The sequence below is a fragment of the Harpia harpyja genome, chromosome 3 (genome assembly GCF_026419915.1).
Source record: "Harpia harpyja isolate bHarHar1 chromosome 3, bHarHar1 primary haplotype, whole genome shotgun sequence".
NCBI classification, from domain to species: domain Eukaryota; kingdom Metazoa; phylum Chordata; class Aves; order Accipitriformes; family Accipitridae; genus Harpia; species Harpia harpyja.
Window position 1 is genome coordinate 6,349,283 of NC_068942.1, and position 18,069 is coordinate 6,367,351.

Consider the following 18,069-nt stretch of genomic DNA (forward strand, 5'->3'; position numbering starts at 1 on the left):
CAGCATTGCCTGAAATCCTTTCTCCCTGGCTGCATTTGGTCAGAAGGCTGCAGGGTTTCACCTGCGGTCTTCCTGCCATCACGAACATCTTTCTTTGCCGTAGGATTAATTCTTGGCACCTTCCCATCTTATCTCACGCTGGGCACCAGACCAGCCAGACATGGCAGCTCACTAGTTAATCATCTTCTGGTCATAAAATAATACATGTTCATGATTTCTAGGCAGGTACTTCTACAACTTCAAAATAGTCATCCCCAAGCCTGAACTGATTTTCATACAGGTTTGATGGGTTTAGCTAGCATTACACTATAATGAACTTTAAGCTAGAGGCATTGTGCTTAACATCTTGTCTAGCTTGCTACCCAGCAAGACCAAGGCTCCTGTACAGTGACCCAGAGAACAGGATCTACAAGCCCTCAGCATGGGGCAGGCCGGCACTACACATAGGCAATGCTGAAGGAGAGGACCTTCCCCTCACAAAAATTCTGAGCATCAAAGGTCTTGGTTTCCCATCTCTTTAAACTGAGACCAGTCTGCAGAGCAGGCAACAGGAACCTCACCACTAGCTGAGGACTCAAAGTGATGCTTTCTCAGGGGAAACAGGGTGAAGAGCCACCATGAGGACATGAGCCCCTAAACAGTGACCTCCTCGCCTGCTCAGAGTGGCAGCAGCTCACTAGTGTGCATCCCTGCTCAGAAACACTGTGCCCCAGCTCCCATTTGCACCGTGTTACCTTTTTCAGTTTGCACTGCTCTTCTGCTGTACAGAAAAAGATGAGAACAACATCCCCTCATCAGGTCCCTCAATCCGATGGCTAGATTGCCCAAGTGGGAAAAATCCCACCAGGGAGCTGCAGAAACCCTGATCTTAAATTATTTATCAGCCTGATCATCAGCAAGAGCTCTGCTCACCAAAGCCCGTGCTGCAAACAGACACTTTAAATATTGTATTTATTCCACCAGCAGCCAACAGCCCAGGCTGGAAGCGCAGCCGCCCCGCACGCAGCCCTGGCCGAGCACACGAGTTGCTTTGCAAAGAGTGCATTCAGCCATCTAATCTCACAGGAGATGTCCCGCTGCCCGCTCCCCCTGCAAAGGGGGGAAAACCCTTTCATTTCTGTTCTTTTGATCTTCTCTGCCAGACGCTGCTGGATGCCTGTGGGAACGGATGTTTACTCAAAAGAATAAATGCTGTACGCTGGACCCTCAAGTCTCTTCATTAAAGGGGAACAAACATTTGCAGTCTGTTTGTGTTGCCCCGGCACCAAGCGAGGACAGTGGGACCCAGCTCCGTGCTTACATAAAGCCACGTTATCCCAGTCTTGCTAAAGGCGAAAGCCAGCAGCAATACAACTGCATCGCGAGGGGATGAGGGGGCAGTCGGCCCAGGAGGTTTGGGTTAGAAGGCAAATAGTTAAGCAGCGATCGATCCCGAAGCCCTGAGGAGCAAGACCCACAAGTGTGTGCACACGTGCAAGGGACAGAGGGCTTAGGCTACCGTAAAATGGTTGTACGTAGTAAACAGCATTTTGGCTGCAAGATCTGCTATTGTTTATTAACGCAGTGCCCATGGGGGCCTTCAAAATGTAAGTAATTGAAGAAAGGGCTCAGAGTCCCACCTTCAAAAAGTGTTCACCACACCTTAAAGAATGTCTCTTGCAGGATGAGAACATGCAGCCCCAGTATAACTGAGCAGCTCCAGTTAAATCTGCTGGAGGACCTGGTTCCCATCTGCACTAGCCGGTGCAATGAAGTCCTTTAAGACTACACCTCTTCATGGGGTTCTACTTGTTTCACTCCATTTCTGGTCCAAGGTGCCAATCTGCCTCTCTTCTGCTTCACTGTTTGTCTGCCCACCCTGCTGTTCGCTTCCAACCATGGCAGGAAGAAAGCTGCGCGTTCCTGAAAACATGAATAAGGAACACCCTGAACTGTGTGCGCAACTGTCAGATTTCATCTGGGACAGGCAGTGAGGAGGGGAAAAGAGAGCTGCTGTGGCTTTGACCTCTGGATTTCAAATTTTTGAGAATGGAGGGAAACCTTAAACTGCTGTCAGATCAAAAATGAGACCAGAAAGGATTCAGACACTAAGGTGAAAGTATTCAAACAAGAGATGGCCAATTCCAATGACAAGAACTTGTAAACAGTGACAGGAGGAGGGATGAGCTACTAGGGACAAATGTGGGGGGAAAAAAACCTACGTTTTTTCAGAGAGCTCCTAAGTGCTCTGGATAGGGCATTTATCAAAAGAACTTGTTAATGTCAATTACTCCCTGGAAATTTTGAGAAAGATGGGCAGCGGAGAAAGACCAGGATGCTTATGGAAAGGGGGTTGCTCTCAGTTCTCATAAAACCAGTGTCATGTCATGGATCACCACCCTGAGCAGATATTCAGCACCTTGGCCAAATTAAAACTGTACAGATTCACATGACTCTGCTTAAGCCGGTGTTAATGGCTTAAGCAGGAGCTGGGGAACATGAACACAGGTCTGAGCTCAGCAGGTGCCCTGCATCTGGTACCACCTTCTGAAGCAGGGCAGGTTCCTGCCAAACTCTGGTTTCGGTGGGAGGAGGGAACCAGGAGTGACTGGTTTCTTACAGCAGCAGCATACCAATGATGACTCCTCGGTGCCTGCAGCTGGTGCCGTGCTCTTCTGAATGTAACTGTTTGACACTGAAATAGTGGTACGCTGCTGCTGCTGTCAAAAAGAAGGTGGAATGGTGTAATAGCGCACCGAACTGTGCTGAGAATTGCACGCAGCTTGTGCAGCCCTCTAGTAAAGCTGGGGGAAGGCAGATTTTTTTAATACCTGATTTCTGCTGAAGGGTCTTAACAACCACAACAAAGGCAACAGAAAAAGAAAATAAAACCCTAAAAAAAAAATCCTCCTTCCTTTCTAATTTTTAGCAGACAATAATATGCTTCGAAAGGGCTTTTGTTTTTTTTTAAAGATGACTTGCGTAAGTTCTGTTTTAATAGTGAGATACTTTCATTACAATTCAGGCATTGCACTAGCCCTTTTCCTAGGAGTAGAAAAGGCTGTGGATCGCACCACATTCAGCCAACAGTATCATTAAAAAGATCTTTGCTCCATGCCTGACAATTGCATACTAAAGAGCACCTTCAGGTGGCTCCCTAGAACCACCACTATTCTTAAAAATATCTTGAGAACCACTCCTGGTGGAGAGAATTTAAATGAGGCAAAAGGAGATATAAGGGACTAAGAGAAAATCCCGTAAAGGAATGTGCATGAGGCATTCCTTGAATACGACGCAGAGAGTGGGAGAGGTGGGGAGCAGTAAATCACTGTCCAAAGATCTTTGCTTCCAGAAACATGAGGTTGTCAAGCCCATTTCTCCCTGCAGCCAAACTCTTCAATCTAGTTACAATTAAAATACTTTACACAGCAGCAGCCCCAGCTGACTGAGCAAATACAGAGCAATTACCACCTTGATTTCATTATCACTAAAATTAAAAAATATGTACATCCAGAAAAGGAACACTGTGTCAGGAGCTTGTAGATTACTCAGGGGCAACCATTACAAGGTTACAGAAGACAGCATTTCCAACTGCAGCTGGAAACATCTGCATCAGTTTAATTCCCCCTTTTCAGCAAATGGAGTAAAATTCACCAACACACTGACACACCCCCAAACAAAAGGTTCACACACGGCAACGGTTAGTGCTCAAACTGCAGCTCTGCTGTAACTCTAAGGAAATCAGCTGCATTACACAGAGAATGAGTTTGGCCCAGCACGTACAAAGATAACCTCAAAGGGACTGAATGTATGTGTTACAGGCAATAAGTCTCACAAGAACTCATAAATCAAATTACAGAGCTAGAGGCAGATGCTTATTGTACAATAACATGCTCTCCACAACTCTGAGCTTTTGCTCTAATGGGATGACTTAAAAGAAAAAAAATTACATTTTCTGGCTAGCTTGCCCAATGTTATTATCTCCAATGCTCTCCCTTTCAGCCCAACCAGCACGGAAATCAGGCACGTGAGACATGTTTGCAGAACTTTTAAGTCCTCGTCTCAGGACTTGTCAGACAGATGCTGAGAACAGACAGCACCTCGGACGGACAGATGCTGAGCACGGAGTTGAGTATGTGGGCAAGTCATTCAAGATGGGATGCACCTCACCCAGCCTTAGATATCTAAACCCAAACCAGTTGTCCAAGCTCCCTTTATAGACCCCTGAGAAGAACAGGAACTTCTGAAGGGCAATTTGAGATGTACAGGTCACATCACCCAGCCTGTTTTAACCATCTGCTCTTGAATGAGATGAACTGCACCTTGATGGTTTCCCTTGAGTGAGGACCTCAACAGCTATCTCAAATGTAGAATTTTAAGTTAATGGAGGTGAGTTCCATGCTCCTCCATCTCCTGGCAGGTCATTTATTTAGCCTATAAGCTCTTACAGCTACGGTATTACATCTGTCTGGTGCAAAAGGGTCCAGTGCTAACATGGGACTTTACTGTGTAGTTACTCCTACTACAAATAGGCCAGGACCAGCCATTTACACTTGAAAAAAAGCAGTGCTCTGGGACAAAACTCTTTCTACTGTGCCATGCAGAAACTGATATAACAGACAGACAGTCTGGTATGTCCACATAAAAGCAAATGAGATGACAAGCAGTAGCAGTGCAGACGCTTCCAGGGGAGGAAGGGGAATGAGGTTGTCAGAGCCTGAGCCTTAGCAGAGACCCCACTGGGACTTCTGAATAGTACTGACTGCTCATGCTCCAGCTGCAGGAGGGGCAACAAAGCACTAATAAGATGTTATGGGAAGTACAGGATCTCTCATGTTGGAGGAGACTTAGAGAGGCCAGTATAATAACCCGACCAAAGCAAAGACTGTTCTTCACAAATATATCTGGATGGTACAAATATATCTGGATGCTAAATAACAGCTGCAGAAAAAGGGCCACTTAAGCCTAAAGACAACTGACTGCAGAAGAAAACTTGGATGTGAAAATAATGAGGCTAAAAATCAGATGAAGGGTGGCGTTTTTCCTTCTGGAATTGAGATTCTGGAAAAGCCCCAAAGCAGCATAATAAAGCAAAGAAAAAAATAAACCCTTTCAAGACAGAACTCCAAACATTTACTTAAGGATTTGTATGATGCAGTGATTCAAGAGATCTGGTCTCATTTGGACTTTCTGACACTAAGCTAAACGTAGCAGAGTGGAGATCTGAACCTGTGCCTCCCACTCCAGCAAGGTGAAGGGGGCTGCTCCCCGGCTGCAGCAGCAACAGTGACAAGGACTCACATCCCTGCAGGAGCTCCCAGGCTTCTGAGCTCCTGGCTTCTCATCCCAAGCTCAGGCTTCCACAACGGGACATAGACCAGTCTGCAGGCGCTCGCCAGCCAGTACTGAGCACCTTCTGTGAGTTAAGATGGCAGCTGAGCTGAGCTTATAAACACCGCCGGCATCCACACGTTGAACTTGGGCACGGCCACCCCTTAGTGAATGTAACTCGCTCTAACTAACCCCCAAGCTCCCTGTGCAATACCTAAGTCTACCCTTGCAAGGGATAATCAAAGTTAAATGATTTTGTCTAAGCAGGGTCAAGAATTCAGAAGACTATTCTGGCCCCTGCAGTCCTGAGGTATGTCTAGTAAAGAGTAATTGCATGGATTTGGCTGCTCCAAACTTGAACATGCACTTTTCCTAACCTGGAGAGTTAATTTTTTTGTTTTGTTAATCAAACCTCCATATAACTACGTTGATATACAGTTTTCCCAGGGCTTTTATTTTATATTTATTTGTGTACTGCCAACAGAGCCAATTTTAAACAAAAATGGTAAATTGATTTTCTTTAATCTTTGCTCTTTCACACCAGTCTTCACAAAACTTAAAGTGTAGCCAAAATAGACTCTATAGTATCTGCTTTAAGAGAGGAGCAAGTGATAAATTACTTGCCTAGGTGGAGATGAGGCTATTAATCAAAATGGCTTCAGGGTGTAGTGTTTTGAAGTTGTGTCGAGTATTAAATAACAGGTGAAAGGAAGAAGGTTTTTCCTTTTGAAACCCTAAACCTAAGCCTGTTCAATAAAATGAAGCAGACACCTGTTAGCCAGGTTGTCACAGAAAAAAATCTTCATGAAGAGCCAGTGTAAATTAAAGCCTTCAAATCAAAATCAGGACTTAAAGATTGCTTTGCGTTTCTTTTCATAATATACAATGACACAGTTTGGTCTCTTACACAATTTGTTCAAGACGACTTGAATGGCAGGAGTTGACCACAACTCTGCTGTCCCCTGAAAGTTACACCTATGAGCACTTCCTGATTAAATGAAGGTTTTACTTTGCATTCGCAGATTCTCCTTTCCAGCTTGATTTGTTCTCCAAGAAAACAAAGTTTTCCACTGCTGAGCTCTACTGCCAAGCAATGCAAATTCATAGCACTTACTGATGGCATCACATGAGATTTGTCCTACAGAGAGGAAAACTACTACTGAAGTAAGAGTTTGCATGCATGCCCATTCAGGACAGAGTGAACTCTTGCTTGCTTCTGCTGCTCAGGGCCTTTCTGTCAAAGTTTTTTAATTTTGCTTTCTAGCATAACCTTTGGAATACAGAATATACGGAGTAGCTTGGTTTGAATTTCTGGTTAAGGGTTAGGACTTCTTGTGGAGGGGATAATGGTGGAGTGGGGGGAGGGAGCTTGCATTTCCATACAGTCTTCCCCTTATAGTTTTATTGCATACTAAAATCTGGGCTACATGGAACATAGCAACCTTTTGAGGAAGACACTGTACCATACACAACACAAATCTATGCTGGGACTAGGTGAATGGTTTATTTACACAGCTGAACTGGCCTCCTTGTAACTGAAATTCAGACTGATGATCCCCTTGCAAGACCATGGAACCAGCTGTGACTAGTCTAAAAGAGCACTGGGATATATTTTTGACACTGCCTCCCACAGTAGTCTTGTATCCAAGTCAGGACAGTGCAGTCTGGGTGAACAGACAACCACACAATTAAGAAACCGGTTGGATGGTCGGGCTCAGAGGGCAGTGGTTAAAGAGTTGTACTCTACCTGGAGGTCACTTACAAGTAGAGCGCCACAGGGTCTATACTAGGATTCATCCTGTTTAACATCTTTATCAGTTACCTAGAGGAGGCGTTAGATGACACTCTTGCCATGTTTGTGGATGACACCAAATTGGTGGGACCAGTCAATACACACATTCAAGGGCAGAGCCACCATCCAGAGGGATCCAGACAGGCTCAAGGGACGGGCTGGCAGGAACCTGATGAAATTCAACAAGGACGAATGCCAAGTCCCACACCTGGGGAGGAAGGACCGCCTGCAATGACACAAGCTGGGGACTGCCTGCCTGGCTGGGGAGCAGCTCTGCAGAAAGGTCCTGGGGGTCATGGTGCAAAGGCGGCCAACAGCATCCCAGGACGCATTAATAGGAGCATGGCCCGTAGACCAAGGGATGCGATTATCTCCCTGTACTTAGCACTTGTAAGAGTGCATCTAGATCCTACGTCCAGTTTTGGTCCCCACAACACAAGACAGACGATGATAACCTGAGGTGAGTTCAGCTGGGAGCCACCAAGATGGCTAGGGACTGGAACACTTGACCTGCAAGGAGAGGCTGGGCGAATGGGGCTTGTTCAAACTAGGCAGGAGGACTGGGACTGGGGGAGGCTAACATCAGCCTGTAGAGCCTACGAAGAGGTCATCAAGACAGCAGAGACAGACTCTTCAGCAGTGCATAGAAGTAGGACAAGAGACAACAGGCATAAATTGAAACTGGGTGCTTTCAGACTGGATATAAGGAGAAACATTTTCACGATGAGGACAGTCAAGCAGGACAACAGCTGGCCCAGAGAAGTTGTGCAGTCTCCATTTTGGAGACAACTCAGTGTTTTTTAAGACCAGAGTGGGTAAACCCTTGAACAACCCGGTCTGACTTCACAGCTGGCCTTGGTTTGAGCGGGGGATTGAACTACAGGCCTCTCAAGATCCCTTCTGACTTGAATTATCCAGTGACTCTGTATGAAGGAAGTTCCCCATCCAGCTATCACTAATCCACGGGGAACACCAGCACTATAGCATCCTCACCCCAGTAGAGAATATGAAAGTGAAAGCTTTCACAAAGTTGAACTCTACTGCAATAAGAAAGAAAGTCTTGTGCATTCACTGGCTTTCTCCCATTTTTCCGCTGTTCATCAGCAGTGCACTACAGAGTGTGCATGTTCAGCAAAAAAATTGGGGCAGGGGGGAGTAGGAAAGATGAGCAAGATCAATTTTTACATCTTTATCCTTTCCTGTGGCTGATAAAATACTGCTCTTCTCAGAAGATACACCAGTAAATTTTCAGTTTAGATTTATGTACCAGGAAATAGGACTCTCATGACATCCTTTGGAGATTATTCCAGGGCTTAAAAGATTTCACACTCTAACAGTTCCCCAAAATACTCTGACTACATGTTTCCTTTGTCAGTCTCATCCTAATATAGTACTAGATAAATCCTCTACCTCCAGGCTATTTACACTCCCCAGAGAACTGAGGACTGTTACGCCACATAGCCAATTAGAAAGATCAAGTTCTTTTAATCTTTCATCAAATCCAGTAACAACAAAAACCTGTTTGTATTTCTTGCCGTAATATCAGGATAGGTTTCCCTTTCTGTGGATGAGGTCCCAGTACTGACTGCAGAATATCAGGCATGCTCTCATCTGAGCCAGAGTGTAAATGAGCCCATCCAAGTTCTTTGATTCCCTTGCAGACAAAACCCCCAAATTGCATGTTTTCTTTTCAAGGCTACAACGGCAAGAACTCCAGGAGGCCTTGTCTGTCCTCTCTTCATCAGCCCCATCCAAAGTCTCTGATGTCAGTGGAAATAGTCTCAATCACTTAGAGGGTCTTGGATCAAGTCCCAAATCTTAAAGAATACAGGCAAGGAGAAAATGAGGCATTAACTTCAAATGCAGCTGCCTGGAATTCCTGCCTTGAAGTGGGAACAGAACGACTTTGAGGGTAGGCAGAAGGATTTTTAAAATTAAAAAGAATGGGATGAAAAGCATGTTTTAACTTTCTAATTGAAAAAAGTGCTTTGGAAAATACGCTGTGAAACTGTTTTGAATTAACTTATTTATTCAGTCAAGGGAACATTCCAGTCACATTCACCGGAAGAATAAAAACCTGAATGTCACAATATTTACTTTGATGTTCTCTTCATAAATTGGAGCGTATCGGTGTCTTTATGCAACATACAACTTCTCAGGCTGCCTTCCAAATTAAAGAAAAACTAAACAGAACAATGTGAGGAGAGTCAGCCCATTCAGGTATTTCACAAATAGGAAGTAACAGAAGATTACAAAGTGTATAACTGCTTTAACCTCACTGGGAGAAAGTCAGCTCCTGACTTCACTAATGCCATCGTTTTGCACAGGGAAGCTACCCGAATGCTAATAGAGCAAGAAGCTGTATACACTTTTCATAATGTGCCAACACACTTAACCAGATCCTATGCCATGTGTACACAGCTAGAGGAAAGCCTGATTGCATGAGTTACATATGCATTATGTTCCTTGACCTTCCAAGCTGGCTGCTTTCATGTCAGAAAGCTATATACTCAGAATTCATAGCTACACCCTTCTCATTCACAGAAGGTCTTACAATCACTCTGTATTACCATGATTACCTGAGAACTGACTGTTCGCAGCAGGTTTGGTATATCACAAGACTCATACACTTTCTGGATCAGGTCATTAAACATTTGATCTGTGACTAACTCTTCTAAAATCAAAACAATCAATGTAAGGCACTTGTCAAAGGAAAGTCATCTCTCTCTCCCCAGATGTTTCACTAATGCACAGCCTAGTATAGTTACAGTATGACTAAGAAGTAGGAAAAAGCTTCTTTTTTCTGCTCTTATCTTCAAAATGGTCCAATCAGTAGAGCTGAACCAAAAGAAAACACTGAAGAAAAGCAAGAAGTGAACTGAAAAGGACATCTTGCATTTTATAATAACAAACCAAACAAACATTGCACTGCTTGCTTTGTAAATCTTGCAGAAAAGCTCCTCGTTAGCTCAGGCTGCCTATTTCTTAAAAAACAAAGACAAGCAGAACTAGCTGCAGGCAATGAAGTACATTAGCATTTGAATTCATGCTTGTATGTCCTCTGAAGGAAAAACTCTCTTAAAAGCAACCTAAGGAGCTTCCTCAAATGTATTCTGGCAACAGTTATTTGAGACTTGAAGATTTCTGATGTCTTTAAGGTTCCTTAAAAACAAACTGGGAAATGGTAAAAAAAACCACAGATTCCTGCCAATTTCAAAACAGGATGTTTTTGTTGTTGATGACTGTAATTAGGACCAATGACCTTGAAAATGTAAACAACCCATCCATTACCTCTTCTCTTCTAATTATTGTTGCAAATATTTTTTTTTCTCTTTATAAACTTGGCTGTATGAGTACTTTACTGCTCATACTCAGGCAAAGACCAGAACTTCCACAGCACTGAAAATACTAGCACCCAACGTCACCAGCTAGTTGAAGGGAAAAGGAAGGAAGGGAGAAGGAAAGTATTTCGTATATAGCTAGTGATTTAAAATCAAGGTGGCTGTTATCAGCACACAGAAAAAGCAAGACAGAAAAGGCACCCCTAAAAGAAATGCATTACAAGTATTGCTGAAGACCGACCCATTGTCAGGAGATAACCTTGGAAAGTGCCCGAACTCCTGAGACAGCAAGGAGAAAGTTCTGCAGCTTTCCCAACACCTAATCCTGCAGCCAGAAACCTGACCCTCAAGTCCTCACCTTCTGGTGTCCAAATTCATTCAATACTGTGCCCAGCTTCTTCGTGTTGCTGTGAAGTTTATGAGCAGCAATGGCTGGATTGGGATCCCTCCAGTCAATGGACAAGCGATGATACCAGAGGTGCCGACCCTCCTGAACGTGTGCTGACTTGATGCTGGGGTCAAAGCGATGCACCTCGCATCCGCTGTTGGCCATGCTGATCTCAAACTGGTTGTCATCATTGCCTAGCCTACGAAACAACAAAAAAAATGTAACTATTAATGCTGCTAAAAGCACTATTAGCGAGTAGGACATTCTGAGGATTCGTAGTAAAAGAAGGTAAAAGCCAACCTATTTGTTTCTGAAGCAAAGTGGAGGAGCTGTTGTGTGCCTTCTTGGGATATATCCACAGCACTGAGCACAATCTAACCCTAATTCTGCCAAGATAACCAGAAATAAAGCTAAGGGTCCACAATAACACCTGCTGAAGATTCGGAATAAGAAGTTAAAGGAAAATTAAAGGAACATGTGTTTTTTCCCCAATATCACATTCATAATCGACCTTAAGAAACTTTTAATGAATTTTTTCATTTATAGAATGAAACCACTGGAGTGGATTGGATGAACTAACCTCACCAGAAACTTCAAGCTCAATGCAATATACTGCATACAATTAGAAAGAAGGGCTCCTTTCAAGGCAAGAACTAAACCACTTTTAGACAGGCTGATAACCTTCCCAAAAAGATTCTTCTTAATTCAGAAGTTGACACCATTTATAAGAAAGTAAATTAAATGTTAGAACCTTTGAGCTGTCATTATTCCTCTATTCATATTTTATATTTATATGTATTACTCCATTTTCAATTTACTTTTTCTTGACAAGATTACAATATGTTCCTTAGTCCCCACTGCACAAACTTCCAATAACCAAGCCATAAGCAGAAGAGCAAATACATTTAAAATTTATACAATACTGTTTTGTAAAAATCAGGCATATTTCCCAACATGTCTATAATCTGGTGTTATAAGGCTGAGCCACAATGGCCACCAATAGGGACAAGACACAAGAACCAAATGCCTCTCTTTCTCTGTGCACAGGAAGAAACAGATAAAAAAGCAAATTTAAAAAGAACCCTTGACAACAGTAGCAGAGTTTTTACACAGACTTAACAGAAAGATTGCTGCTAATTTGGCAAAGACCCCAAAGAAGAAGAAAAATTAATAGCCCCATCATACAGCAGTGTTGTCTCAGTCCCTGTCTCTGCAAGGAGATGTACTTTACAAGGCTGTGCCATAGTCCCACCTCCTACAGTCCATTGGTTCAATGCAGGGTACACTAAAACTAAAAAATTCTGGTATTTACCATTGCAATCACATGTCTGGACCACAGGCCTTCCCTACTGCATAAAATAGGATGTCCTCTTCATTCCTACTCCTCCAAGTTTGTTCCAAACGTGGTTCAAATCATGCACTAAATCTTAAACTTAATCAAAATTATGCTGTTGGATATACACACATGTAGTACTGGGAAGCGAATCAAGATTTTTAAATCAGCACTTCAACCAGTTGTACTAATTGAGAATATCCACTATGTACTCTTAAGCATGGCATTTATCTATCATACACAAACCATTACAGGGCAGTACTCTTAGAGCTTCTGTCAGAGCACCTGCTACACTACACCACACCACACTACAATTATCCTTAGAAATGGTGCGAGTCTGAAATAATTCTGGCTATTTGCATCAATATGTAAAACGCAACACATTTTAAATCATGCTACGCTATAGTACAACATTAAGCCAGCGCTAAATGTTTTTCACAGATGACATACTGGTAAACCAAAATGAATCCAACTCATGAAACAATATTTGGAAGAGCGTATGTTTTGGAAGTTACCAATACAACACTTGCTCTAATACTGGCTAAGCACAGCATAATGTTGCCCTATTAGAAGGTTTTCTAACCATCTTCCCCTTCAGGTGTCCTGTGAAAGTAGGAGGAGACAGGGTTTGCAAAAACAGCCCAGCGTCCTTTTAAGAACAACTCTACTTCACAGGATTCCAGCCTGTACAGCCGTGTAGGAGGAAAAGAGAGGAGTTTTCTTTTAATACATTCAACACACATTAGGAAAAAAGTTCAGAAGTTAACCAAGTGAATCGACATATTTGTTTGCATGTGGCTTTCTACAGAAGGGACACTGATGAACAAAGACCAGTGTAATCCCTTAGGAATGAGAAGCTGGCTGAAAATGAACAACATGCAAATTGTTGGGGACAGTTACAGCATTAGAGTGATGAGCCTACCAGCGACTGACAGACACATGAGTCCGTGACACACTTCTAACCGTACCAGCTGGTACAATCCAGAGGGCCAGATGCTTTTGATGTAGACAAACCCCAGGCTGCCTCCAGACAGATTGCTATTCATGTGGACTGCAAAGGGAGGTTCACAGTGGTGCAGAACAGGAAAAAAAAAAAAAATATATAGATGAGGGTGAAGAAGGTGCTGATATATCTTCTGGCACTCTAGCTAACAGCTCAAATTTATGCCTTAAGAGAGATCTAACCAACAGCAAACATTTAGGAGAAAAACATAGGGTCATCTCCAAAAGAACTGGTTTGAAAAATTCCTGGCTCACACGTGATCACACTAAGGGATAACGCAGCATGAAAAAAGTAAACAAATGAGGTCTCCAAAGAAAAATTTTGTGTCACTTAAAAAGGGACTATGATTTTAAAAGAAAGGTGTGGAGGTCGCAAAAGAGCAGAGAGGCCCTTCCTCACCGTCAGGAGAGAGCAGCTGCTGCCTCCAGCAACAGCAAGATAAAAAGTGCTAAAGACGCAGACCTATTTTTACTGTAAAGGAGAAGAGGGCTCGGTTACAGAGTCGGCAGACGCACACAGTCCCCTGCAGCAGGGATAGAGGTGGGCTTTCAAAGCAGCAGGACCAGCACCTGCGGGATGGGCTCTCCGAGCCTGCATGCCAGTGGGAAGGAAGGGCTGGCTGGCACTGCTCCCCCCCGGCAGCAGGGCAGGGACGCTGACCCAGGACAGAGCGCAGCACAGCAGGGAGCAGTGTCCCTTGGCTGTCCCCTGCTCCCAGGGTTGGCAGAGGGTCACGGTACACAGAGCCTCACGCTCGGAATAAACACTGGGCTGCAGCTGGCACTGAACGGAGCATCCCACTGGCCCCCGCGTCATCCTGGAGCACAGCAAGCGCGCAGGTGGCACAAAAGATGCGTTGTCTCCTCCGGCACAGCTCTAGTGGACACCAGCTGATCCAGCCTGATAACCGCAGGTACTCCAGCTCCCACGGGGACCACAGGACAGAGCTGTAAGAACATGCATGTTAAGGTCCAGCTTTCCCTTTCTGTGCTCCCCCTCCTCCCCTTCTTTCTTAAAGGAAGATAACTGAGCTCTGAAGCTCAGGGGAAAAAAAAAAAAAGCATCCCCTGCTTGGATCCTAAAGCCCCTACACTTTAAGATCCACCTGAAAGGGCTTTTATACAGAATTGCAGCGAGTCTCTTTAAACCTCAACTGGTAAGTTTCCGAAATCCTATTCATTTATATTATCCCAGCGTGAGTGCCTGCCTGTGGTGTTTATAACAGACTTAGCTTAATCTAAGCAGATTTAGCACTAATAACTAGAGCTCACTAATGCATATTGCAATTATGTATCATACTGGGAAATCCTGTCCCCCAAGCAAAAACATTGCTGCCTCCCAGCAGTGGAAGCAACTAATACTAAAAAGATCTCCAGACATTTCAGACACTGCTTGCTCCCATTCACAAGTAACCTCTTCTAGAGCATTCAAGAAGGCAAAGCCTCAGCGGCATGTTTTGTTCCATTTTTAATGATATATGGATTTAATTCAGAATTCCCAGTAACACTCACACTGAACTTTCACATTTGTCCTCCATCCATCCTCTCCACAGAGAATGTTCTTCATTGGAAGCAGCTGCTCCCCCTTTGCTCTTTATGAAGTATATGAGATAACAAAAATGTTTAAAGGGGACTTTTGTCTTACTCAGAACAAAATTACTTTTCTGCCTGTGATAAACTAAAGGAAGTGAGTCTGAGAGAAGAATTGTGCAGTAACAAGCTCCAAAGGCTGCAGAACTAAACTGGAGGATTGAAGACTGCTCCTCCTTAACCTCAAATATTTCCCTTTTATTCTTTAGCTGTTTCATGTGATGCATCATGGTTGGGTATTTACTGCACGTGTGTATCTGATGATTGATGGGAGAACCAACATCAATTTCAATCTCTGCTAAGCCCTGCTGTTCCATTGGTACAGAAAATCTGGCATTCGGGCTCCCCATACCATACCCAAAACAGCACCACATATAAAGCACTGGTATACATGCACTAGCTCAGATTTGTTCAAAACCATTAGCAAGTTAACTTTGTGCTGGTCAGCTTTGTGCCAAATCTGCATTTCCTAGCACAGATGAAGTTAACTCTGCGTTGTCCCTACTGGCCAATTCAACAAAAATACTGTTCTCAACCCACTCTTGGTCCGTAGTAAGAGGGAAGAGGGACATTAATAATACAGGAGCTCAGGTCTAATATTAATGATCATGTAACTTGAACGGCAAGTCTAGATTAATTCCACTGAACTTTGAGTACTTTGCCAAGACATCTAAAGTCAGCAGCCACATTATCCCAGACTTCCTCTATAATCAAAGGAAAGCTACACCTACCTCCAGAACGTTATTTAGCTTAGCTGATTTTCCACCTGAATGTGCATGCCTCTCCCTACTGATTACTAGAAGGAGCCTCAGGCAACGAGCCAGTACTACAGTCAAGCAGATGAAGTCTGGACCTGAGCATAGGATAACACAGCATCTCTCCTAACTTTCACAGGAACGTAAAAAAATGAGGGGGGAAAAAAAAAATCATATAAACCTACATTTTGCATTAAAACCAGGTAAGTGTAATTTGAAGCAGATTGCAAAGAACATTCAGAAAATAAGAAGCAACAGCAGTCAAGAGCAGTTTGCTCTCTGTGTATGTGATTTGTCTCTAAGGGGCATGTTGCTGTTCTGCCACAGAGCAATGCAGCTGAACAAAACCTGAGTGCCCCTCACCCTTTGAGGATTTTGGTCTTTATAGCTCAATATAAACTCAATCCAAATACAAACCCACCCAAATTAACAGAAAACACTCCCTTTAACTGCAGTGCACTTTGCATCCACTTTACGTTAATTGCTGGTGTTAACTGCCACGTGCTAATCACTGAGAAATGCCACCCAGACACAGTTCCTTGATATCCGCCATTTGTAAACCCACAGCAGCAAAATCACAGAAATAAACTGCGCTGGTTCAAGGGAATTAAGCCTTTCAATACATCTCTAACCTAAAGCTGGCTCCCAGAACAGCAAACACAGCTTTATTAGGCAGCAGCCATGTGGTTATCTGTGTGAAACAAGCTCCAGATCCCAGTGATCATTCTCGTAATGCTGATGGGTAATGCAAAAGGCCAGTGGCCTGATAGACTCAAGAGAACTGACCTCCCTCATCCTCCCGGGAAGCAGAGTGTTTTATTAGCAGGGAAACAGGCTGCATTTGTGGTTTTATTACCTGTGAAAGCACTTGTTCTGTGAAGAGTGAAAACTTCAATCTCAAGTGCTGTAAACATCATAAACACTACAAACATTTTGAAATAAAGCCACAACTTCCTTTATTATTATCCCTTCAGCACATGTCACCCCTGAAGTACTTAGCAAACACACTCTCATATGGAAATGTACTATTTTGTCCCAGGAGTAGTTAATGAAGTTTTATAAGTAATGCTGCTGAAGTACCTGGCAATTATGCAAGTCATTTCTGCTCAGGGAAGATGCTGTAGGTTTCTCAATTTGTCTCATTAATTTCCATTTTCCTCTATGTTAACTACCACTCGCTACCCACCAGTAAGCAACTTGTTTTCATACTGTATTAGAAAAGCAAAGGAAAACAAAGACCCTCACGGACAATGGTTTTTCCCTAAAAACAGAGTTTACAGAAGCACATCAACGCGTAACAAACACCCCTGAACAAAGTCTGTATTTTAAAAGACAACCTTGTTGCAGCCTGTGTTGCATTTATAGGGCTTTTTGAAGCTAGGTGTCATGAAACAATCTGCTGTCTTTTAAAGAGAGCACTTACCCAAGGGAATAGAGACGGCATTGCTTGCTTCTGATTCGATGAATGAGGCTAAACCTCTCGTCAAGGCAGATCGACCAGGGCTTCTTTGCAGTTTCAGAGTACCCTCTCAGGCTGTTCAGGTTCATGTGTTCACATGAAATCTGTTGAAATCAAAGGATGTGTGATTTTAAGACATGACTTTTAATTTGTTTTTAATTTGCCTTCTGGGGAAAGAGTGGAAACAAGAATAATGTTAATTGGTTTCATTTGAATCTGATTGTCAATCTGATACACAGCTATGGAGATCTGATGATTTTTTTTCCTTGTTCGTCTGTTCTGCTCGGTGAAACTTAAGGCTTACATAATCCCCGAGAGAGCAATGCAGTTTGAAAAGCAAATAATTAAGTATTAGTACTATACCCCAAAATCAATTTTCCTGAGAAAAAGGTATTTCGACATTAAAATGTTTAATTTTTTTCTTCTCAAATCTTGGGAGTGGATTCTGCATCCTGAATAATGTTAAAATCATGTCATGATTCAAGATTGTAACCAGAAGTTGCAGTGTCACCGCAATGTACGCTGTATACCTTACCTAGAGTGTCCTGGATCTCAGTTCCAGAAGGGATTTAATCATTACCCCAACACATCCCCTCTCCAACAACAAAGGGATTTAAGCAAGTGCTTAACTAAACAGAGGAATCATAGTACGTGTGTCTATGCTGTGCTGGCTTAGACACTGCAGTCTAAAGCCAGGAGAAAAACACTGCAAAAGGAGGAGATAGAGACCCTGCAGGGAAGAACACTAAGTCAAAGTCCTTGTAAAGACCAAGAAAGCAAGGACTAAAACGTGCCGGATTCATCAGAAACCTGGAAGGGTCAAAAATCAGTTAACTGAGAGGCGAAGTCAGCTTTGCCAGCAGCTGGGCAGCTGCTTGCAACAGCCGAAAGACAGCCGTGACTGAGCCAACGGAGCTACGGCCCTGCGAGTGACACCCTACAGAGGAGTCCCTGCCTGCAGCACCAGCTCTGCCTGTCCGCCCAGCAGCTCGGGCCAGCGCTTCACCCCCACCATTCTGCACCATCCTCTTCCTCCAGATCCGCTCTGGAAAAGGCAGGCATGGAGCTGGGGAGCGCCGCAGCCTTTCCAGCATTTGGG

General features: G+C 43.6%; 1 protein-coding gene across 2 annotated transcripts in view; it reads right to left on the bottom strand.

Moving 5' to 3' along the window:
- METTL24 (methyltransferase like 24) overlaps nt 1-18,069 on the bottom strand; it is a 49,013-nt gene that overhangs the window by 7,067 nt on the left and 23,877 nt on the right. For both annotated transcript variants that reach the window (XM_052781258.1, XM_052781259.1), the window contains 2 exons: nt 16,935-17,074; nt 10,802-11,030 (listed from right to left, as the gene is read on the bottom strand). In XM_052781258.1, the coding sequence (XP_052637218.1) occupies nt 10,802-11,030; nt 16,935-17,074 (369 nt within the window). The remainder of the gene's footprint in view (nt 1-10,801; nt 11,031-16,934; nt 17,075-18,069) is intronic.